This window comes from Schistocerca piceifrons, chromosome 2, assembly GCF_021461385.2.
Source record: "Schistocerca piceifrons isolate TAMUIC-IGC-003096 chromosome 2, iqSchPice1.1, whole genome shotgun sequence".
Lineage (NCBI taxonomy): Eukaryota > Metazoa > Arthropoda > Insecta > Orthoptera > Acrididae > Schistocerca > Schistocerca piceifrons.
In genome coordinates this window covers 434,295,047-434,321,410 of record NC_060139.1, presented here as the reverse complement: position 1 = coordinate 434,321,410, position 26,364 = coordinate 434,295,047, and the positions used below count along the sequence as shown (strand labels likewise).

Here is a 26,364-nt window from a genome sequence, read left to right as displayed (position 1 = left end):
CTTCCTCTCACTACATGTGATATGCATAGTAGCGGTTGCCATGCAGGCTACACATAATCGTATTCTGGCTTACACCATGTTGGTGGGCCATTTGCCTGGGGCTTGTGCTAGGGTTTGTATCAATATCTCTTAGAACCCGGTCCTCCAAATCAGGTGTATACACAGTCTGCTGCCTTCCTGTACGGTCATCTATCTGAAAAGACCCATAATCACACGAACACCCAAAAAATGGCTTGAAATGTATGATGTGGTTGGTGTCTGTGAGGGTATTTGTTTTGGTATAGGCATGCTGCATCTCAACCGTTTCCATCTGCTTGGCAGTACACAAATACCATCTTAGCTTGTTCCCAACATGAATACCAGACAATTCTGCAGCTTTCAGTATGCTACATCAATGCACAGCCTGAAACACACAAGGAACACATGGCATGTGCTCAGAGGAACTTTCATTCATCAATTCCATCTACCATGATACCACTAATTCCGGACCCATATTCATAGGATCTTTTTTTTTATCAATTTCCAGTCAGAAATTCATCCCTACAGTTTGTTGTTTTATTAATGTTCACCCTGTATAAACATTAATTTGAAGTAAAAAACATTGGTTTGGAGTGAAGAGCATGCCAGCTGTGAGAGTGATGTTTAACAAACTACTGTGGTTTCAAGACTCATGTTTGAGTTGAATGGTTTGCCTTTGTAGCAAATAAAGAAAATAGTCAAGAGATAAAGGAATGAAAAAGTAGTAACACAACTGAAAAAGAGTAGCAATAAAGTCAAAGCCAATAATAAGAAGAAATAGAAGTCAAATAAAGGGCCTCTGTCTGTATTACTTCCAGGATAATATAATAATTACTGTCCTAACATGGCTCTTCACACTAGGTGTTGCATTGTAGTCTGAGTGGTAGAATATTTATCATTGCATCACAAACTTCAAGACATGCTATCTTAACTTGTGGCCAACTTATTGTTTCCTGGTCAATAATTTTCTCTGTATTTCACAGAATTTGTTTACCCATGACCCAATCAGTGCAAACACAGGCCAGCGACAAAATATTTTTTGATTACATTTTGGTAGGCAATCTCAGTGTTTTGGGCACAAAATCCATACCTGACACCAATTTTTCTGTTACATACAGTTTTTTTTTTCACCCTGTCACTTCATTACAGACTAGAAAATTAGCAGATCATTTTTGGAATTAAAGGTAATTTTTCAGCCTGTACAAAGGCTTGATTACACATATATTTTGTGTTCATTGTCTTATATTCCCTTTCTCTCAGCTCTTTAAATCACCTTATAAAGTATTTTCTTTGATGAACTGAACTGTTTTTTATGCTTCCCTGTGATGTTACCAACAGTAATCTCACATCAAATAAGTATTTCTGCAGCCCTGATATCACTGACATCTTGATGAAAGTACTCATCTTATTCCTTGCTGCCAGTACCCAAATTTTTGGGGAAAAATCAAGGTGACTCCTCGAAAATTGAATCTTAAGTGTCATCAGACAACACAATTTCTTTAACTTTTTCCATATGTTGGCTGCAACAGAAACATAATGACAGTCCTTTTTTATGATATGCAAAGCCTCCTTCTCACTCACTGCCATTTTTGTATCAGAGTTGGATTCCAATTTTTTTTTTAATTTTAAGTACTTTCATATCACTTATAGACAAGGAAACTTCATATTTGAGAAACATTCTCAAAAACTGGTTCCTCAGACCCAGCTTTACATGTAAATATGGCAACATAATTTTAGTTCAGAATCAAAAAGTTCTTGTGAAAAACATTCTTTTTTCCGATCTTCAAGGCCAATTTATTGTGAACCATTGTTCATTTCTTGCCATACATTGTATTCACCTAGGAAACAGAGTTAATTAAAATAGTATAGGATATACACTGATGATCCAAAACATTATGACTGCCTGCTTAATAGCATGTTGGCCCACCTTTAGTACTCAGTATAGCAGTAATTCTGCCTGACATGGATTCAACAAGTCCTTGGTAGATTTACAGAGGTATGTGGCATCAGACATCAATGCACAGGGCAAGCAGCTCCCATATATTTTGGACTGGTTGTTCGTGGATGCAGAGCTGGTGCTTCATATCATTCCAGATGTGTTCCATCAGGTTCAGATCAGATGAATTTGTTGTGATATCACCCTCATGCTCATCAAACTACTTTAGCATGATTATGATCTTGTGATATGGACAGTTGGAAGATGTCATTGTCGTGAGGGAAGACATCACACATAACACATTGTAAGTGGTCTTCAGTATGTTCACACTGTTCGCAACTCTTTTGGTGCTTTAGATTTCAACCACAGGTTACATGGAAGTCCATATGAATGTCCCTCGTAGCCTAATACTCCCTCCACTGGTCTGGGTCCATGGTACAGTGCATGTTTCTGGCAGCCATTTGCCTGGATGACAGCACATCTGAACATAACCAGTGACTGGTGTAACAACAAATATGAGTCATCTGACCAGGCAACGTTTTCATTGATCCACAGTCCAATTTCAATGATCCTGTGCTCACTGTAATTGTAACAGTTAATGTCAACATGGGAACACAGGGATCATCTGCTGTTGTGCCATATGTTCAACAATGTTCATGAACAGTGTGCTCTGAAGTATTTGTGCCTGCACTAGTATTATACTCTGTTGTCACATCTGTTACAGATCACTGTCTATTCTGATTTACAGAGTGGGCAAGCCTCAAACATTTAAGTTCTATGATGAGTCATGGACATCCAAAACCTTGTAATTTACTCACAGTTTCACTTTCCTTCAGCCACTTTCCTTAGATGCTTGCAACTACCATGTGAACAGCCAGTCAGCTTCGTTGTTTCTGAGATGCTTGTTTCCTGTTGTTGGAGCATAATTTTCCTCTTGTCAAAGTCACTTATGTCAGTGGACTTCCCCATTTGTGGCCCATATTTTCATTAGAATGAATTTTCATTCATCTGTACTCTACTTATATTTTTTTTCTTGCCTGCAATGCCATCAGGCAGCATTCATCTCGTGGTGGGCACTTGTCACATTTTGGCTTTTTGCTGTATACCATATTTACTTGAATATAAGCTGCACCCAAAAAATGAGACCCTAAATTCAAGAAAAACAAAGTACACAAATCTAAGCCGCACCCAAAAAGTGAGACTCAAATTCAAGGAGGAAAAAAGTTTTAGGCCACACTTCAAAACTTCAATGAAGATGCTTCATGTTAACATGAGATACAAATTAGACAGATTGGATTAAGATACAGCTACAGCAATTTGGTTCAAATCATAAGCTTAACAGTGGAGCTTAGGAAAGGGTTTTTGTAGATTAACGTCCTCTTTCAAATGGCTCTGAGCACTATGGGACTTAACATCTGTGGTCATCAGTCCCCTAGAACTTAGAACTACTTAAACCTAACTAACCTAAGTACATCACACACATCCATGCCCGAGGGAGGATTCGAACCTGCGACCATAGCAGTTGCGCAGTTCCGGACTGAGCGCCTAGAACCGCTAGACCACCGCGGCCGGCACATCCTCTTTCAAAAACCACATAGCTTGTCTGCATATAATTTATAGTCATAGAAGTCACTTGCTGTGCTTCATTTCTGACTGTTTCACTTTTCACCATAAGAATGTAAACAGAGCATGATATGCATATTCTTCCATGTTTGCCATTGTCCCACTCCAGTTTCTTAGACGAACAGGATTTTAATGAGGTAACAGATAACACAGAAGAATACATAGCATAATGTTTATATATGTATTATTCTTATGATGAAGAAAGTATGTGATTCACAATTCATAGGAACCATCTCTTGTCACTAGTAGGAAAACATCCAAGCTGTAGCATTGGCCATGTTGACATAAATAATAAATACAGGCTTGCCAAACAGCTTTTCATAGTATATTTTTCGTGAAGGCCACAAAATAAGAATAAAAATAACTTAGTAATTAAAAGCAGATATAATAATGACAAAATTTTATTAGATTCATAATACAAATTTTATGGAATGATTAAAATATCAATTAGTTAATTCTGAATCACTATCACTCAATCCTTTGTAATTCAATTCTTCAGACAGGGCATCACCTTCAGTACCATCTAGTGAATTTGATATCAAACATTTTTAAATGCCTTTTGCACAATTTGATTTGGCACACACTTCCACACATCATCAGTCTAGTTGCACACTTGTGACAAACTTGTGCATTTTACACAACCTGCTTGTACCAGTTATCAGTCATTTTTTGAAAGCCAGCCCATGTACATCCAATTAAGCTTGTCCTTAAATGGTTTATTCAAGCAGACATCAAGTGGTTGCAGAATTGGCATTATCCTGTTTGGAATTACTGCCAATTACCTTTTGATTTCTGATAATTTTCATTATACTGCAGATGTTGTATGGCCTGCATACACATCTGCCTCCAGGGGAATTGAGTAGACTCATCTTCTAGCCTTTTTTTATTTTTACTAACACAGAAGTTTTGGGACCATTATTTTTGGCCTGCAAAGCATGTCGGTATAGTAAGAACTTCCATTTGATTTTCATCCCAAAAACCAGAAAAAAGTGCATCTCAGAACTGGGTATATATAGTCTATAAAAATTAGAAAAATGAATTTTTAAATATTGAATGTTAATGGTTAAAAATGTGGTGGGTACTATTTTTTGGTGTCACGTTAAGATTACAATCACTAAAAGCCTCAAGAAGTATTTTCATCAGTAGCATTTGTAATCTACGACTTTTGTATTTTTGTGGCTTCTAAAATGACTGGCATATTTGATAATGAGAAATGCTTCTACGTGTTTCCTAACCATTTGAATTTTAATTAATCCTCTTAAGAATTGTCCATGATGGGCAAATGAAAAACTGTTTGAAACAGTACAGTCGCTTTTGAAGTGTTGTATAAAGCAATACAATAAAGCAGTTTCAATGATTGATTTTTACAACACCAAGAAATGAAAAACTAAATTTATATATAAATGGTACCACCTGAAGAGATTATTATTTTGTGATAACAGACAAATTGAAATATAGTTTATGAATAAATAGAAAAGAATCACTTAAAATATTTCTTACCAGCTACACCATTATATGTGAAGACAGAAATAGGTGATAAGGTCCCTTCATAGCTGAAACGGTAGAAGTAAATAGGGAATTCTGCTTTAGTTGCCATGGATGAAACTGTACTGTTCATTCCCTCTAGAAAGTATATATCACTTAAAAGCTGTGAAAAGAAAAATAAATTTAGTTTAATATGATTTATATGTGTTGTAATTACACAAGTAAAAAAACTATTTCTTACTATTGATGCATGTACTGTAAAATACTTAAATTTCTTGCCAATACTGAGATCACAAATTCTGTCAAGTTTTAGGACAGCATTAAGAAGTAATCATAGCATCAAAATGGAGCTACAGATGGCCTCAGATATAGTCTACTATACTAAGTGATTATTCTGAGACACAGCCATTACCTTTTCCATGTTAAATGTATGTTCATGCACTAACTATTAGTGGTAAACATTGTTGTGGTTGTCACTGCACATTAAATATTGCTTACATTCAGCTGCTGCTGGAAATGCTGATGATTCTTCATGTTGGGAAGTCATTGTCAATATGTATTCATCAATTGATTATCACACCAAACTTATCAGATGAAATATCCAATGACCACTTTTTTGGGCACAACTCTACTTTCCATACAGAAATTAAATTGAAAATATTTTTTGAAACATCTTTAGCTGACAGCTCCTAAGAGAGCATTGTGCTATATGCCTTAACAAGTTTGTACTGGTGAGTAATGAAATAAAAAACTGTACCTCCAGGAGTAATATGTATTTAAAAACAAAAATACCAAGATGAGACAGGTCTATATCTTTTTCAGGCCTCTGAAAACCAGTAGAAAGAACATGGAAGAGAGTATTTCGCATTTCAGCCTTATTGTGTGGATGAAGAAAAATCTAACCTTGTCTCACAATTTGTGCAGGTGTGATATATGGAGGGCTGTAGCATGATGCTAGATTACTCTCTCAATACTGCTTTCAGAAGCTTTATAAGCAGTCTTTTGCATGTTACTCGATACATTTCAGTGACTGGCAGAGATGATAGAGAAGATGAACATTACTTGCAGAATTTCACTGAAGTTCACACTCTTCAGCAGTGCCTCCAGAACTAATGATGATCTCCTGTTCCTGAATTGAGGGGAAGGCTAGAACTAGATGCTTCAGAGGTTCTGTGACAAGCCAGTCTACATTCCTTGACTTGTGTCATACGTTTGAGAGCCATATGATCCCCCTAAATGGGTCAGGCATGCACTATCCATCAGAGGCTGTTATCCAGGTTGATGACTGTATTAGGAGTGTGCAGAAGTTAGTTTATTTTATAGATATATGAGACCCTGAAGCATTACTGCTATACCAAAAGAATTGCTTCTCATAAAGGAAGGATTAAAATCCACATGTTCAGCTGCCAAAGCTTTCAGAACAAAGCCCCTGATGAATTCTCAGTCTTTCCCAGTGATCTATTGACATCTTGGGGTGTCAGGTATTCTGTCAGATATCAGTATCATTCATGCATAGCATTTCAACAATGTGACGTGTTATCTTCATTAGGCACTACCTGCGACTTCTGGTTGAGTGGACTAAGTACCTACAGACTTCACTACCCATGGCCAGTTCCTGCAACCCATTTCCAGTAGAAACATCCTTAGAAATTCCCCTCTTCAATCCAGTGTGCCAGGCTGACTGCTGTTATTTTGTCTTCAGTCCAGTGCACCTATCCATGTACTGGCATTCTGTTTTTGGTCCAGTGCATTTCTAGGTGTTGATTGGTTGGTTTTGGGGTTTGATTGGGGCTAAACATTGAGGTTATCAGTCCCCTGTCCCAAACAGACATACTTGTAAAAGGCCTATACAGTAAAAGCGTAACCTCTGCAACCAGAGGGAGGAAACGCCAAGGGGTACAGGGCTAAAATGAACACTGCAATAACACAAAATAGAGGACACTTAAAAGGAGCAGAGGAAGTAGTTGATTAGAGTAAATCAGACTACAGTGGTTGATGGAGCAGGTAAAAGGTCAACCACTCAACTACAAACGAAGAACCTCCGGCTGGAAAGCGTTGATAGAGGTACCAACACAACTTGTTACCATAAAAGACACTATTTTGGTATCCACGTCACAACTGAAAGTTGCTGGAGTGGGTGTAGCCTGAGAAATCATGCGAGAGCGCCCACACTAGAGTGAGTGATAAAACCCAGCTGCACGGATAAAACGTAAAACTGGGTCAGCTATAGAGGCATCGTCACCTAGAAATAAAGGAAGTGCAGCTGGTAAATTAAAGGACTGCTGCAAGGGGGCTAAAATGGGGCAGTCCATCAGAAGATGTACCACCGTCAGCCCTGCATCACTGTGACACTTGGGCGGGTTCTCACGGCGAAGGAGATAGCTATGGGTCAACCGCATATGTCTAATTCAGAGGTGGCAGAGAACAACTGAGTCCCTACGCAGACTCTGTACCATACAACGTTTCACCATCACGCCTTACGGTGGTCGTTGAAGCATGCTCAGAGCTTACGGTATTGAGGAGTCGTGGCGCTTCCCACTCCCCATCTCAGGGACCCCGGGGTCGCCAAGCCCGTACCCAGCAACTAAATGCTGAGCCCCCTGAGGGTATTTCTAGGTGTTCCTACTGTGATCCGCTCCCACTAGAAACATCCTGTGACATTCCATCTTAGGTCCGGTGTACCTGGTACTCAGCCTGGGATTCATTCCCACGTGCCACATGGTCTCAGGTGCCTTGCCACAGTTTGAACAGCTCCCCACGTCCGAGGTTCGGTCCTCCCTCAGGCATGGGTGTGCGAGTTGTCCTTAGTTTAAGTTAGATTAACTAGTGTGTAAGCCTAGGGACTGATGACCTCAGCACTTTGGTCCCATATGAACATAACATACATTAAAAAAAAAAAAATCATTCCCATGTACACACTTTCAGTTATTCTTCCTGTGAGTTCTACTCTGCCCCTGTTATGTTTTCAGCAACTCTACTGCAGTATCCCAGACTCTACTGAGTTGACACCCAGTGACATGATTCGTGAGGTTTTCCATCACCTTTATCTCTACAGACACTCTTATAATACTGCCCCAGCATCTGGATGTCTGAATCAGAACCCTTGTTTCATAATAGTTCAAGGAATGATTGAGTTCCAGACACTGCTCAGTAATGGTTGATCACATTCGTAATATGGTCTTATGTTAGGGATAGGCTCAATGAGTGTCTGGAACATCTTAACTCATGGCACCCAAATACTAAGATCACCATGAACCTGGAAAAGCATAGCTAGTTGCTGCTTCTAGGTGTACTTGTCAAATGGACAGTAGATAGGTTGTTTGGCCACAGTGCATATTGCAAATCTTCACACACTGATTTATACCAACAAGTCAGCAGCTGTTGCTACCCAGCACAAAAGAATGGGGTTCTGAAGGCACTGGTATACAGGGTACGTCGCTTAACAGACCCAGGTAGCACGGCAGCAGAAACAGAGCATCTTTGATCAGAGTTCTGGAAAAAAGGACACACATCAAAACAGATTCAGAAGACCCTTCAACCAGCAACTCTGCCACATGATCTAGAAGAAAAACAAGGTGAAGCAAAGGCTGTGGCATGTGTGTCCTATGTGGGATCTGTTACTGCCAAAATTAGCAGGATTCTCAAGAAGCCTAACATGAAGTTTGTGTTCTGTCCACCTAACAAAAGAAGAGCACTACTGGGAAAAGTGAAAGATGACCTGGGGTTACAAAAAATCAGGAATTTGTAATATACCTTGCCGTTGTGGCATGTCATACATCATGCAAAACAAGGACAGTGGACATAACATGCAAAGAACAACAGAGGCCACACCTGTCTAAGACAGGCAATGAAATCATCCATTGCTGAGCACCGTCTGGCACTGAATAATTCCATGAACTACGATGAAATGAGTGCTCTGGTACAGCCTCTCAGATACTGGGCCAGCATTATAAGAAAGTCTATAGAGATAAGGGTGATGGAAAACCACATGACACTGCATATGGACTTAGTAGATCCTGGGATCCTTTCCTGGAGTCACTGCAAATGCAACGGGGGCAGTAGCAGAATTCCACAAAAAGAAGAACAGAGTGTGGACATGGGAATGACCGCAGACAGGGCACCAGATGCATCAGACTGAATATCTAATGTTTAACGATGCTTTTGGTGGGAGCAGACCACAGAGAAAACACCTAGAACTGCACGAGACTGCAAATGGAATGCCAACAAGGAAATGGGTGAACTGGACCAAAGATGTAACACCAGACTCAGCCTTGTGCACTGAACCAAAGAGGAAATGCCTAAGAATGCTTCTAGAAAGAACAAACCACAAAGAGAACATCTGGAACTGCATTGGAGCAAAACTGAATACCAGTTCATGGACAGCCACACTGGACATAAGTCGGAATGCCAGCACTTAGCCTAGTGTCCTGGACCAAAGACAGAATTCATAAGAATGCTTCTAGCAGCAGTGGACTGCAGATGGAACACCTGGAATTGACCATGGAGAGGGACTGCCAAAGCTATAAATACTGGGCTTGTTCCAGTTGATGAGCCGTCTCAGGTAGCAACTGATAAAGTTAATAAGTAATGTTGTCAAACTATTGTGCATGAATGATGCTGATATCAGGCAGAATACCTGACATCTCTGGGTGTCAAAGTTCCAGAATTTGAAGCAGTCCTAAAAAGCAGTGCAAGTGATGTAAAATAACTCACAGAAAACTGGCTGAAACACACAGTATACAGGAATGAGATTTTGGGGTTAAATTTACCCCAAAATGAGTATCAAAATGACCAGCTAAAGCATAAAGGATGTGTATTTGTTACAGTAGACAAACTCTAGTCCACTGATATAAAAATAGTAGTTGCATATGAGATTATTTGTGTAAGACTCAGTAGAAAGATTAGTCATAAACTTGTAACTTGGCCCTTTCTTCATCTATTAGAATCACCCCTTGATGCAGTGGCAGATACAGAAAAACCTCAAGGAGGGGGGCTGTAAAGATATCTTGAGCTACCTTTACTTTTACCATAATAAAAAATAATCAAGTCACATGCAGAGTTTAAGAAAGTTTTATTTAAACTGTTTATACACATATAAAGGACACCTAATTACTATTATTAATACTTCACAATCAACTGATCACTCTCCCTCGACTAAACTTCACACTTGAACTTGCTACAAATAGGACTTTCACTTATTCATTCTTCAGTCTTAATATTCCTCCTTCTGAATGTAAACTAGCTGCCTATTAGGTAAATAGTACATATTTATAATGCTTCATATCAAAGGTTCTCTGTACAAGAAAACAGTAGGATATTTGTGATTTCTCTTGAACAGATGCCAGACAGAATACCGTATTTACTCAAATCTAAGCCGCACTCGAATCTAAGCCGCACCTGAAAAATGAGACATGAAATAAAGGAAAAAAAAATTTCCCGAATCTAAGCCGCACCTGAAATTTGAGACTCGAAATGCAAGGGGAGAGAAAAGTTTTAGGCCGCACCTCCAAATCGAAACAAAGTTGGTCCATTGTAATATGAGACACAATTTAGGTCGAATGAATGACGATACCGCTACAGTAGTTTGGTTGGAGTCTTAAGCTTAGCAGTTAAGCTTTACCAGCTAGCCATTGCTATGCGCCAGGCGCTCTGTCCGTATTTATACGGGTACTCTTCCTTTTTCACGTGCTTCGCCTGGTTTGAATCGATTGCTTATTTTGCTTTGATCTGATAAGTGCCGTTCTCTTTGTTGTAGGTGTTTACGTCACTCTAAGCTGAAAATGCATTACTGTACTGCGTCATGCATTGTTCGTCGCATTCTGATAGTTCGTGTTTATGGCCTGTCGCCGCTCGCGGCATGGCTTGCTTTTGTGCGCACTACCACCGCTTAAAATTTAAAAAGAAAAAAAAGAAGAGAGAGAGGAATCGTCTCATTAGCGAAACAATGGCAATAGACTGCTATTTGTTGTTACTTACACAGCTGCTTTCTTTGATAATGATCAACAAGAACCAAATAATAGACTGCGTATGATAGAACATGTTCTGAACGAGAGTTAGGCGAAAATTTTTCTCCGTTTGAAAATCTTTGTGGCCGCTTCTTTAGTACATCAAATTCTGCACAGAAATTAGAGTCATCTTAGATTTAAAAATCTAGTCAGTTGCCGTGCTTCATTTCTGACTGTATCACTATTAGGCATAAGAATAATACGAATATAAACATGACACGATATGCATATTCTTCCGCGTTTGCTGGTGTCTCACTCTAGTTTCGTAGTTTATTAGGTATACAGGATTTAAATGAAATAGCAGCAAACACGAAAGAATACATGGCAAAATGTTTATATTCGTATTATTCTTATGGTGAAGAGAATACTTCATGTGATTCACATTTTATCAGGTTCCTATTAGCAACCATCTCTTCTCACAGGTAGGAAAAAATTCAGAACGTAGAGTTTGCCACATTGACAAATATCCCAGTCTTGCCAGTCGGATTTTCGTACTACATTGAAATTCTGCTACATTCGAAGATGAACAATATGGAATTTGTATTTACTTCGTTGGATAATGTATGAATATGCAGTAGTCGAAACTCGGGGCGGAGAAAAAAATCTAGTCTTCCACCTTTTTTTAATTTATTTACTAACGCAGAGGTTTTGGTGCCAGTATTTATCTTTGTGCCTACAAAGCATGCCTGTGTAGCGTTACATATATTCGACGGCAGAAGTTAGTTGTAGCGGCACCTACCAACATTTTTCAGAACTTCCGCTTGCTTTGCACTCGATTCTAAGCTGCAGGCAGGTTTTTGGATTACAAAAAGCGGAAAAAAAGTGCGGCTTAGATTCAAGTAAATACGATAACTTATCAAGGTAACTAGGATGGCCATGACTTTTCTTGTAGGTATGTGTTAGCTATCTATGTGCCAGACAGGAATGTATAATATACTATGATGTGGATGCACATGCTACATAGGGAAGTACAGCTACTCGATAACTCGATTCGACTGATGAAAGAAACGAAAGAATAGCATGCAGGCTGACTGGTGGCAAAACGGGTAGCCCCACAAGGGGGGATAGCATGCCCCATTCTATTGAGCTATTGGTTGGAAACAGAGATACATTACTTGCAACAAATTTCATTAAGGAATAAATGTACTGAGAAGCAGTGGTTAGAATGCAAAGTTCCTTGGACAGGTTTCTACATGATGTTCTTGAATTGACACCACAAATGATTCTTATCACACGCTTTTGCATGCTAAAAACTTTATATCGGTTTGATGAGTTGCCCCAGAACATGATCCCATATGACATAATAGAATCTACATCTGACATCTTTCTAACTGCAAATACAGACTTGTTTAGGCACTTAAGCAATTCTGTGGTATGCCCTTCCCAACTGAATTTATTATCGAGTTGTAATCCCAGAAATTTAACACTGTCACCCTCTTCGATCTGCATGTCTTCGTGTGTTGTACACATGCTAGAAGGAAATCTCTTACAGGTTCTGTACTGCATACAGTGGGACTTCTCAAAGTTTAATTAAGTGAATTAGCTTTAAACCACTTATTAATGTCAGTGAAAATTTGATTAGCAGCTGTTTCTAAATCTGTAATTGACTTGCTACTTATTGCAATGTTTGCATCATCTGCAAATAAAACAAACTTAGCATCTGACAATGTAACAGATGAGAGGTAATTAATGTACACAAGAAAAAGGCAATGGAACCTTAAGGAGCACCACATGTAATTAATTCCCATTCAGATGGTGACTCACTGCTTATTGCACAAGTATTTCGCAACACCCTTTGTTTCCTGTTAGATATATAAGATTCAAACCATTTCACAGCATTGCTGGTGACACAATAATATTCTAATTTACTTAACAGTGGTTCACTCAGCCAAAGGCTTTTCACAGGTCAGAGAAAATGCCAGTAGCCTCTAATTCACAATCTAATGAATTAAGTACATTCTCACTGTAAATGTAAATAGTTTTCCCTATGTCAGGACCCTTAAGAAATTCAAACTGTGACTTGGACAATATATTATTTGCAGCCATATGCTTAAGGAGACTGCTTCAACACAACCTTTTCAAATACTTTTGAGAAAGCCGGCAAAAGTGAAATTTGTCGATAGTTTGATGGTATCTCTTTATCCCCCTTCCTGCTAAGAGGCTTGACTTTAGCATATTTTAGCCAGTCTGGAAATGTTCCTCTGATAAAGAGATTGATTACACAAATAACTTAAGATAGAACTCAACTTGCATGGGTCTTTGATTAACTTTGTTGGTATGTTATCATACCAACTGGAATACTTAGATTTTAGGGATTTTATGATGGATGCTACTTCTTTGGGAGAGGTGAGTGTCATTTCCACGTTACTGAAGTTACTTTTGAAGTCTGGTCTCAGATACTCCATTGCACTATTCACTGAACCTGATAGCCCCAAGCTGTTAGTAACAGTAGTAGCTTTCTGTTCCTCTTCCTTTTTGGCCCCACCTGTCTCTGTCTTCACTGTATCCCACACAGTTTTTGTTTTGTTGCCTAATGTAATTATCTTTCCCTAATAATAAAGCTGCTTTGATTTCTGGATTACCTGCTTCAATATTTTGCTGTATTCATTGTAATGCATTACAATTCTAACGTCAGAGATGTTCCTAGATAGTCCAACATGAAATCTTTATTCCTTGTGTACTCCACAGTTTATTTTCTGACTTCTAACCTTTAGGGGAAAACAATTTTCAGAAATGCAGTTAATTTTATTAATGAATGCTTTGTATTTTCTATTTGAAATAAAAGTATTGTAAACATCTATCCAGTTCATGTCTTCGAGCAATTTCCTGAATTTCTCATTCTCTGATTTTCTTATAATTATCATGTTGGCTTTTACAAAGAGCAGGGACTGTTCCTTGTTGTAAGGCATCATTTAGCATGCCTGTTAAATAGGGAGTGATCTATGTGACAGTATTTTTAAAAGTTTCTGAAAGTATTCCATCCCGGCTGGCTGTCTATCCCTAGTGCTACACCTTCATGGGTGAAAGGGATGGTAACACTGCCATTTACATAAATATTTTTCATTTGGTCACAGAAGTCCATAGGATGTTGTTGGTCATGTGTGTGTTCATCATCAGAGAGGAGCTCGTTCAGCAGATACTCTGCAGAGCTTCTCCAGCCCTGTGTCATCATAGTAGAACCATCATTTTATTGTCAGTCACCTACAGTGTTAGTTTACACAATTCTTCCCCTCCTTATACATTTCTTTCAAGAGACCTACTTTTTTCTGAAATTATTTCTGAAATTAGTGAAGGTATTTTACATCTGTCTTGCAACTCCAAGTAAACGCATATTTTTGTCACCAAATGTGTTTTGTTTTATTGAACGAAGAAAACACCAGTGGTCTTAATGAAACACATGCCATTTGGCTTGCTTTCTCTATCTAAAAATAGTTCATTACAAAAGATGTTGATATTAATACTGTACTTTAGATTTTTGCTCAAAAACGGAAACACAGCCTGCTTGCAAGTTTTTTTTTAGATATTTCCTCAATTGCATTATTGTTTCTTGTACAATAGCTGCAAAGACGGATTGTCAACTTACGTCTTAACTTACCCTTGAGATCTCAAACTTTGTCAGGGGAAAACCCTAAAACTTGCCTGGAAATCAAGGAAATAACAAGGAATTTCACTTGGGGAAACTTGGGGCAACCCTGAACATAGTCGGGACAAGGTGTTTGCTAATTTGACAATAGCTAAGAAAGATGAGAAATTGCAACCACACCTGGTACTTCAGTTACACTTCTGAACAAACTTATTTATGAATGGTTAGGTTCACCAACATTGAGTCCAGGTACGCATGTATTGTAAGCTTATAACAGACAGAAAATTCCAATTTCAGGAACTTTCAATATGTTAGCTACTTTTCAATGTGTAATGACGACAGTTGTATTCACAGTGATTTTTGCCAAATCTTTCCAGAATAATCTTGGCTTACATTCTTTTGACATTTTTAGATTGTCAGTCCACAAGTTAAAAGTAAATTTCTTTGAATTTCGATTATAGACATTTATTGTTGGGTTTAAGTATGAATATCCTTCATAATAAATCATATCAAGTAAACTGCGAAATGAACCCTATGACTTTGGAAGGAATGAATTCAGCGTACATGTGCTGTGCAAAATCAAAGATATCAATGCATTTTTGGCCTCCTAGTAACTGCTAATGAGCATCTTTGGCAGCAACTGTAAACAATGCAGCTAGCTGATAGTAACAATTTGAATTTAAACTTATTGATCAACAAATATTGATCCAGAATGAGATTTTCACTCTGCAGCGGAGTGTGCGCTGATATGAAACTTTCTGGCAGATTAAAACTGTGTGCCCAACCGAGACTCGAACTCGGGACCTTTGCCTTTCGCGGGCAAGTGCTCTACCAACTGAGCTACCGAAGTAAGACTCACGCCCGGTACTCACAGCTTTACTTCTGCCAGTACCTCGTCTCCTACACAGTTTTAATCTGCCAGAAAGTTTCATATCAGCGCACACTCCGCTGCAGAGTGAAAATCTCATTCTGGAAACATCCCCCAGGCTGTGGCTAAGCCATGTCTCCGCAATATCCTTTCTTTCAGGAGTGCTAGTTCTGCAAGGTTCGCAGGAGAGCTTCTGTAAAGTTTGGAAGGTAGGAGACGAGGTACTGGCAGAAGTAAAGCTGTGAGTACCGGGCGCGAGTCGTGCTTCGGTAGCTCAGTTGGTAGAGCACTTGCCCGCGAAAGGCAAAGGTCCCGAGTTCGAGTCTCGGTCGGGCACACAGTTTTAATCTGCCAGAAAGTTTCATATCAGCGCACACTCCGCTGCATAGTGAAAATCTCATTCTGGAAACATCACCCAGGCTGTGGCTAAGCCATGTCTCCGCAATATCCTTTCTTTCAGGAGTGCTAGTTCTGCAAGGTTCGCAGGAGAGCTTCTGTAAAGTTTGGAAGGTAGGAGACGAGGTACTGGCAGAAGTAAAGCTGTGAGTACTGGGCGTGAGTCGTGCTTCGGTAGCTCAGTTGGTAGAGCACTTGCCCGCGAAAGGCAAAGGGCCCGAGTTCTAGTCTCGGTCGGGCACACAGTTTTAATCTGCCAGAAAGTTTCAACAAATATTGATGTCTGCAGATCATGGTTTAGTGGCTAGCATTGCTGCCTCTGGATCACAGGGCTCCTGGTTCAATTCCCGGCCGGGTTGAGGACTTTCTCTGCCCAGGGACTGGGTGTTTGTGTTGTCCTCATTTCACCACCACCACCGCCGCCGCCGCCACCGCCACCACCACCACTTGTGACAGTGGCTAGATTGGATAGTGTAAAAACTGGACTGCATAAAAACATTGGAAATTTGTACGGGCACTGATGACCTCGCAACTGAGTGCCCCGCAAACCAATCATCATCATCATCATCACCATTATCATCATTATCAACAACAACAAAAATTGACTGCAACGACAGATAGTGTTGTGTTGTGTTGCCTCACTTTCATGTATCTCAATGATGTGAAGAATACTGGCTGGGTGTAGAAAAAGGGCATTACACCCTCACTGATTGTGGAAATGCCGGTAAGCAGCAACAGGAGGGGTCACAAATGGCATTACAATGTGGGGCTCGAAGGTAAGAAATCAACAATATACAGTTTATACATGTGATTTTGTGAATTATTTAGTGACTGTACATGAACTAAATAACCACTCATGTAAACTTGCTTGTTTTACATGTGCGCTGTTTTCGGGAAACTACATCCGGAGTGACAGGAAGGAAGTACTACAAAGAAATGGAAACAGATAGACATACGCCTGAGGGAGGCACAAATACAGGTGTTATAAAAGAAACAAAATCCAAGTACATATTGAAATAATTGACATGATGAGCTTGCTGTAATAATCAATATTTAAAGTTTGAGTTATAGTGCACTGTGCTTCAATTAAATATAATGTAGCAGCTGGTGGATGACTATGGCAAGTTTGCTGGATTGTTGAATGATATTTTAGCCTAGACAGTATTTGTGTTAGGGTTGATTGGTAGTAATCTTTAGTATTTGACCATGTCAAAGAAGTCCTATAGATCAAGATCTAATGTAGAGGATGTGAATGAAGGTATGGCTAAGGGGGAGGGAACAGAGATAGATAAATGATGATCCGCTAGAACAGATGAATAAGGCAGGAGAATTAGAATCATCAAATGTGACTGGAATAGATTCATTGTTTGTAATGGAAACGTCTGAAAGTAAAAATGCCAATGTCAATACCCAATAGTGATTTCACTGTATGACCTAACAGAATGGGTAAACATACAAATGAAGTGGAAGTGGATATTTTGTTTGAATTTTTAATTAAATTCAAGGGGGAGGATCGAGAATTTATGGAGGAGATGTTAAAAGCTAATCGGGCAATGGGAGGTACACAGAGGAGACTGGGTTCAGAAAGAATTTAAGGACAGACTCAAACAGGCGATTAAATCATTAGAGGATCAAAATAAGAAAAGAGACAATGGGTTCGCTAAGGAACTCAAGAAACTGAGACTGGACTTAAATTCAGCAAGAAGTAAATATGATACCTTAGGGGGGATCAGTAAATACCTTAGAGAAGAGTGTGGAAGAGATACACAAAGATCAGTCTACCATGTTGAATGAAATAGATGATCTATCAGTTGAAGTAAAAGACTTCTAGTTAACAAGCCAAGAGTATATTGACGATTATTTAATGGGCCAGATGAAAAATATTGAGGAAAAAAATATCCGAGAGGATGGAAACTAAATCAGAAGAGGTACAATCTCAAGTACAGACCACTGTACAGTCAGTTAGTACATTGATCAAGCAGGAATCATTGATACTCAGAAACACTGAAATCAAAAACAATTTAAAGCCAAGTTTCAGAATATTAAAGAAAAGGTAATCTCAAAAATTCCCATTTGGCAGAGTCAAGTCAACAATCTATTATCGCATACGGCAGGCAAGTCAACTGAGCTAAAATCGCTGGGTAGATTGTCTGATTAAACCAGAGATAAAGAGAAGGAGGTGTTAGCAGTAGTGAAGATTGAGATTACAGGAATTGACACTTTGACCATCGAAGTGCAACTTCATGGGCAAAGGTTGTAAACAGTATATTTAAAGCCAGGCGATTTCATAGGTTTTCAACAGAGTAAAATTCTGTTCACTCTGAGGTGTTCAAAACAGCTTTTGAAATGTGTTTCCCGAATCCTGGAATGAGCAGGATAAAATTCAGTTTATAGTGTCAAAAACCAGTGCTGAAGTCTCGATAAGGGCATCTGAGATAGCTGAGACTTGTACATCATGCTATGAGTTTGAAAAACTATTTATTGCAAAATACTGGTCAAAGAGTACACAAAATAAATTTAGAGACAAGGTTTACAGTCCAGAATTTTACAAGCCAAAAAGGGCCCACTTCAAAAGTATTTTGAAAGGTTTATAAATAAGACCCAATATTGGGATGAACCCATCAACCATAGGAAGGTTTTAAGAATTCCGAAGGGGGAATTACCAATTCACCTTTGAGAGAAACTAATTAGTTGTACCTGACAATAACTTAGATCAATTCCTGTCAGTAAGAGTGTCACTAAATGTAATCCAAGAGGATGCTAGGCAATTTGGAAATCAGATATATAATGCGAATCCATACAATGTGTACCATGGTAATGTTGCAATGAAAACCACCACAATGGATATCACAATATAATAATAATAATCAAAATTACCATAGTAATAATCAGAGTAATGGCAATCATTCAGCAAAAAGAAGGGCCAATCCACTTAATCATCAGTTGGTAACGGCAATAATAATAATAATAATAATAATAATAATAACTGTGCTATTCACAATAATGATGATAATGATATTGGGTATTTGACAGAGACTGAATGACAATAATAGCAATTCAATCAATTACATATGGAAGCGAAAATATAACAGTCTTAATATGCCATCGGAGAATAATAACAGGAGACATGTCCAATAGGATAACCAATCAGCTGTTTCATGGACAGTGTCTGCAAACATAAGAGAGATGTCAGAGCAATACAAGCCACCTCAAATGATAAATAAAAGTGAAAATCGGCCATGTAACCAAGACTGAATGGGCAGCTCAGAACCGTGAATTATGTGCGGTAGTTGTACAGGGCGGGAATAATGACAGGACAACTGAATCAACAAACTAGAGCCAGCCTCTTTACACCTTCCAGAAGTGGCTGGTCATGAACAGGATGGTAACATCATTAGAAGTAACAATGCTAAGATACAGTTATGAAGTGGACATCTGAGAAGAATTACTAGAAAATCCTAGTGGACATAGAATAAAACCTACTGAAATGGTACAGGCAATGGCCAAAGTGTTAATAAGTAATGAACCTGTAAATATCCTGCTTGATACTGGAGTGACATTTAATATGATGAACATTTCTCTATTTAAACAATTTCATAATGCTGGGCCACAGTCATATTTCTTTAAAATCACTACCATCATTAGACTGTTGTTTATTTACAGTGTTACATTTACACTTACAAAATCATGATTTAGGCTTCAAAGTGCCATTATCGAATGTTTTAAGTGTTACAAATTGCCTAAGATGAAATATGACTGTATGCTATCTTAGGCAATTTATAACACTTAAAACACTTCATAATGACACTTTGAAGCCAAAAATCATGATTGTGTAATGTAACACTGTAAATAAACAACAGTCTAATGATGGTACTGACTTTAAGGAAATTGAATAGTAAGCAAAAATTGCCTATGTTGCCAGTTTCAAGCTGTACACTGTCAGCTGCAATGAGTATTCATTCGGTTCCTATGAAGTCTCAGGTGCAGGTAGAAGTGGTTGCACAAGGGGGAAAGACTATTGAGCACCTTCTTGTTAGCACCTACATTATCTTATCCATGCATCTGGGGTTGGGATTTTCTGAGGGATAAAAAGGCAGTAATTGACCCCTTAAAAGGGATATGCACCCTAGCCAGTGATGGGTGAATTATTGTTTTGAACCTGGTGAGGAAATTGGAACTGCACTCAGATTCTGCCGGAGAATAAAGAATAATTATTTAGGTATTAATGTATTGTCTACACACCAAAAAAGTTTTGCATCACGCCGGTTCCCAGGACTCCTGAAGATAGACATTGACTGTAGATATTGTAGCGCAGACACAGTCCCTTTGGCTGTTCAGAGATGTCACTAAACCCACCCAAAGATGTAAACAACCATGCATGAGCAGTGACTGTTAGATGGAGCGGGTCCGACAGCCAATCAGTTCAAGTCATTCCACCAGGAAGGAGGTACACAGCTCATGTTGTCTGTAGTTCAACCATGCCCAGATGGTCAATACCACGGATTGATTGCATTCATATTGTTATGCTGTGCCAGGAAGTGCTTTCAACAAGGGAAGTGTCAACATGACTCGGAGAGAATCAAAGCGATGTTCGGACACGGAGGAGATACAGAGAGACAGGAACTGTCGATGACATGCCTCACTCAGTCCACCCAAGGGCTACTACTGCAGTGGATGGCCGCTACCTATGGATTATGGTTCGGAGGAACCCTAACAGCAATGCCATCATGTTGTGTAATGCTTTTTGTGCAGCCACAGGACATCGTGTTACGACTCAAACTGTGCGCTGTAGGCTGCATGATGTGCAACTTTACTCCTGACTTCCATAGCGAGGTCCATCTTTGCAACCACAACACCATGCCATGTGGTAAAGATGCCAACTGGACCACTCAGGATTGGCATCATGTTCTCTTCAACGATGAGTGTCGCGTATGCCGCCAACCAGACCATTGTCTGAGGTGTGTTGGGAGGCAATCCAGTCAGGTTGAATGTCTTAAACACACTGTCCAGTGAGTGCAACAAAGTGGAGGTTCCCTGTTGTTTTGGGGTGGTATTATATGGGGCTGACGTACACCGCTGGTGGTCATGGAAGGCACTGTAATGGCTGTACAATACGTGAATACCCTACTCCAACTGATAGTGCAATCATATCGGCAGCATATTGGCGAGGCATTTGTCTTCATGGATGACAATTCGTGCCCTCATTGTGCACATCTTGTGAATGATTTCCTTCAGGATAATGACATCGCTTGACTAGAGTGGCCATCATGTTCTCCAAACATGAACCCTATCGAACATGCCTGGGATAGATTGAAAAGGGCTGTTTATGGACGATGTGACCCACCAACCACTCTGAGGGATCTACACTGATTTGCTGTTCAGGAGCAGGACAATCTAGACCAACAGTGCCTTGGTGAACTTGTGGATAGTATGCCAGGACGAATACAGGCATGCATCAATGGAAGAGGACATGGTACTGGGTATTAGAGGTACCGGTGTGTACAGCAGTCTGGACCACTACGTCGGAAGGTCTCTTGTATGCTGGTACAACATGCAATGTGTGGTTTTCATGAGTAATAAAAAGGGTGGAAATGATGTTTATGTTGAGCTCTATTCCAATTTTCTGTACAGGTCCCGAAACTCTCGGAACCGAGGTGATGCAAAACTTTTTTTTATGTGTGTATTTGATTGCTAATTGTCGACTAAGAAGTTTACCAACAGACAACTCATCAGATGTTGAAAATGTTATCCAGAATAAAGTAGTCAAATCTGATTACTTAACTGAAGTACAGCAGAATGAATTAGCTAGCTTGTTATGGGAATATTTGGAAGTCTTTGATCAGAAACCTTGTGTGATCAAGAATTATATTTATGAGATGGATGTCTATCCACATCAAACCCATTGTAAAGCCTCTTACTCCATTCCTTAGGCCAAGAAGGAAAGGGTCACAAAGGAGATTAGGGAAATGTTAGAATGTGGTATTATCATACCGTCTAATTCACCATATAGTAGTTCCTTATTGGCAGTAGCCAAATCTTTCATCTCGTATTGGATGCAAGGGACATAAATAAAATTATTGAACCAGTACAAACAAGACTTGAAAATCTCAAAAAATTAATGCACGGCTTTCACAGTGTGAACTATTTAACTTCAATCAATTTACACTCTTCCTATTGGCAAATCTAGTTATCTGAAGAATCTAGGAAATACACAGCCATTATCTTTTCAGGTAGGAGTTAGCACTAAGGTACTACCTTTTGGATTAAACATAAGTGTTGGTATTTTTATTGTAGCTTTGGATACCGTACTAGGGTTGAATTTGTTAGAGAAGGTGACCGCTTATGTCTACTATTTATTAACTAAAACCTCAACGTGGGAAGAGCATATTCACTTATTAAGAAGAGTGCTCATTAAATTCGAGGAACTTTATGAAATCTAAGTTTGGAAGGGATAGATTAAAATTTTTAGTGCATATAATTTCACCCGAGGGGATAATACCGAACCCGAAAAAGTTGGATGCAATTAGAAATTTCCCATACCAAAGTAATAAGAGACAGAGTTAAAGTCGTTTGCAGGACTCTAATCATTCTTATGAAAATTTCTATTGAGTTGATTGCTAAACAATGATGCTTTATTAAATTCACCAAAAAAGAATGTAACCTAGTAATGGATTGCAGAGTGCAGCATAGATTTCGATTAAATCAAAGAAGTGTTAGTTAATTACAGCTTGCTGGGTCATCCAGATACGGGAAGAGATTTTTGTATTGTAACTGATGCTTCATCTACAGGGATTGGTGCAATGGTGTTTCAAACAAAAGAACCTGACAGTCTGGAAGATATGAATTTACTAGCCACGCCTCATCAGACTGCGAGAAGGCTTATACAACCACTGAGTGGGAAATTTTATCTTTTGTATGAGTGCTGCATAAATTCAGGTAATTTTGATATGGAAACAGACCATTATATGTTGTGACCGTAAGTCTGTCACATTTTTAATGACCTGTAAACTGTTACATGCAAGACTACTGAGGTGGGCATTGCTGTTGCATGAATATCACATCAACATTGGGTACATTAAGGGGAAGTATAATGTAGTAGTATATGCGTTAAATCGACTACCACAAGGACCAACTGATTAAGACAATATAACTGCAAATAACCAGAATTTTAGGGTAATACTATGGAAGAATGTGGCATTCCAAAAGGACTACAAATATATGTGTAAAAATTTATCGGTCTTACAAGAAAAGGATGCAAACTGGAATTTTATAATAACTGCTTTGAAAACAGGTGGAAAGGATCACCGATTGTTAAATTATAAATTGCATTCAGGGGTCCTGTTTCATTGAGCGAATATCAATAAAGGAAGCTGGAAAGTGTGTATAATTGAAATATATATCCCCAAATTGGATACAAACACATTACTTCTGGGACTTTTAGTACTACTAAGTGTAATGATAAAATCAAACAATATTGTTTTTTCCTAATATGAAACAGAAAATACAAAATATTTTTAAGATGTGCACCCTATGACAAAAGGTAAAACCTATTAATTACGAGGTGCATTCAAGTTCTAAGGCCTCCGATTTTTTTTTCTCCGGACTGGAAAGAGATAGAAACATGCGCATTGTTTTAAAATGAGGCCGCGTTCATTGTCAATACGTCCCAGAGATAGCAGCACCATACGGCAGATGGAATTTTACCGCCAGCGGCAAGAATGAGAACTGTTTTAAATACTTAAAATGGCGATGTTTTCCTACTTGAACAGTGTGCAATCATTTGTTTTCTGAATTTGCGTGGTGTGAAGCCAACTGAAATTCATCAACAGTTGAAGGAGACATGTGGTGATGGAGTATTGGATGTGTCAAAAGTGCGTTCGTGGGTGCGAACATCGTGTGACAACAAACCGAAACAACCTCGGGCTCGCACAAGCCGGAGAAAGTGGAGAGAATTGTTTTGGGGGATCGCCGAATGACTGTTGAACAGATCGCCTCCAGAGTTGGCATTTCTGTGGGTTCTGTGCACACAATCCTGCATGACGACCTGAAAATGCAAAAAGTGTCATCCAGGTGGGTGCCATGAATGCTGACGGACGACCACATGGCTGCCCGTGTGGCATGTTGCCAAGCAATGTTGACGCGCAACGACAGCATGAACGGGACTTTCTTTTCGTCGGTTGTGACAATGGATGAGACGTGGATGCCATTTCTCAATCCAGAAACAAAGCGCCAGTCAGCTCAATGGAAGCACACAGATTCACCGCCACCAAAAAAGTATCGGGTAACAGCCAGTGCTGAAAAAATGATGGTGTCCATGTTCTGGGACAGCGAGGGCGTCCTTACCCATTGCGTTCCAAAGGGCACTACGGTAACAGGTGCATCCTATGAAAATGTTTTGAAGAACATATTCCTTCCTGCACTGCAACAAAAACATACGGGAAGGGCTGCACCCGCACATCGAGCTAACGTTACGCAACAGTTTCTTCGTGATAACAACTTTGAAGTGATTCCTCATGCTCCCTACTCACCTGACCTGGCTCCTAGTGACTTTTAGCTTTTTCCAACAATGAAAGACACTCTCCGTGGCTACACATTCACCAGCCGTGCTGCTATTGCCTCAGCGATTTTCCAGTGGTCAAAACAGACTCCTAACGAAGCCTTCGCCGCTGCCATGGAATCATGGCGTCAGCATTGTGAAAAATGTGTACGTCTGCAGGGTGATTACGTCGAGAAGTAATGCCAGTTTCATTGATTTTGGGTGAGTAGTTAATTATAAAAAAATCGGAGGCCTTAGAACTTGAATGCACCTCATACAGCACTAAGTTGGTACTACACCCAAAAGTTACATCAGAACCTTTAGCGATAATATCTTGTGATGTGATTGGGTCATTCTGACTGCAAGAGGTAGATTTAAATATGTAATTGCCTTTTATGACATGTTTTCATAATACATTAAAATGAACCCAATAAGGTATGCTACTGCTAAGCCTATGATGAATCACCTAATTAAAGACCACATACCTAAGGTTGGTAAACTGAGTGCTATTCTATCACATAATCATCATATTATGCCAGCAATGCTTGGAAGGAGTGTCTGCTAAAATTAGACAAACTATATCTTGATATCAGCTGAACGTATATTTAAAGACTTTAATAGATTTATTCACACTTATGCTGCAACCTAACAGTATAAGTGGATAGAGTATGTGTAGGTCTTTGAAGAGATTCACAATAACATGCCACACTCAACCACCAGGTATACTCCAGTGGAGATAAAATACAACATGCCTAAATCTAATGAGTGGATTAAACTTTTACTGATCTTGGTTGAGCTAAACAAAGATAGCAAGTTGTCATTGGATGACATGCATGAATCAGTAAAGCATACTGTGTGACTGAGGCAGGCCAAATTCGATCGTAAATTGGGCAGAACTGTGACTTATACCATAGGTGATAAGGTCGTATTAAGAAAACACCCTAAGTCATCGACTCTTAAGAGGTTGAACAAGAAATGACAACATGTTTACACCGGACCTTACCAGATCATTCACATTTTGCCTTAGGGAAGCTATTTGTTAGCTAATGTAGATAATGGGGGGCAACCCTAGGATTTGTGTCCTCTCAAAGATTTGAAGAAATTTTATGGATGAAACCTTTAGTAACAGTTAATGGAACACTCAATGGGAAGCTTTGCCTAAGCTGTTTCTTTTTTTTTTTTTTTTTTGTTGGGCAGTATTGCAATGTATTGTTTTAATGATGTTCTGACCTTAGTGGATATAAATGTATTCTTTGTTTAATAGTATAATAGTTAATGACAATGCCATCTGTTAATACTTTGTTCTATAATTGTTTGAGCGCCTCACTTTTAACTGTTAGGGAACAGAAACCTTAGATTAAGAACGAACAAACACAATGAGTTATTGAATTTATTTGTGTGTTAAATTGTCACAGTGCTGGTTGCCCAATGAAGTGTCAATTATTTCAATAGAGTTAAGCCCAAAACTGAATAGGAGAGAAAATATCAGCACAATCTGCTGGAAGTGAAGTAAGAGAGTCATTAATTCAATAGGACTGTGCCAAGAACTGAATAGGACAGAATCTCAGCATAATCTGCAGAAATTAAAGTGATTTGAGTATTAAGAATAATTGTGACACAGTGAAATAAGTGCAAACAGTTAATGTCGGACACTAGTGGGAAAATTGATGCTGTGAACTATTAGAAAGGCTAAAAGACTGCCATGTATTAGTGAAGAAGAATATTGATTGTTGAGAATAAAATTTAATGAGTGACATTATATGTCATGTCTATATGTGTTCTTTATGTTCTATATTCATCTTTCTGGATCATGTGTGGTCACATACTACCCATTGATAAGGCCACAGCCCAAGTAACATGAGGGATTGCTGTCGTTATCTAATGAGGTGAGTCATCTTTTGGCTGCACACCTTC

General features: G+C 39.0%; 1 protein-coding gene across 1 annotated transcript in view; it reads right to left on the bottom strand.

Moving 5' to 3' along the window:
- Window positions 1–26,364, bottom strand: part of LOC124777607 (esterase FE4-like) — a 143,518-nt gene that overhangs the window by 17,020 nt on the left and 100,134 nt on the right. The window contains exon 9 of the mRNA XM_047253068.1: window positions 5,078–5,225. Coding sequence (XP_047109024.1) covers window positions 5,078–5,225 — 148 coding nt within the window. The remainder of the gene's footprint in view (window positions 1–5,077; window positions 5,226–26,364) is intronic.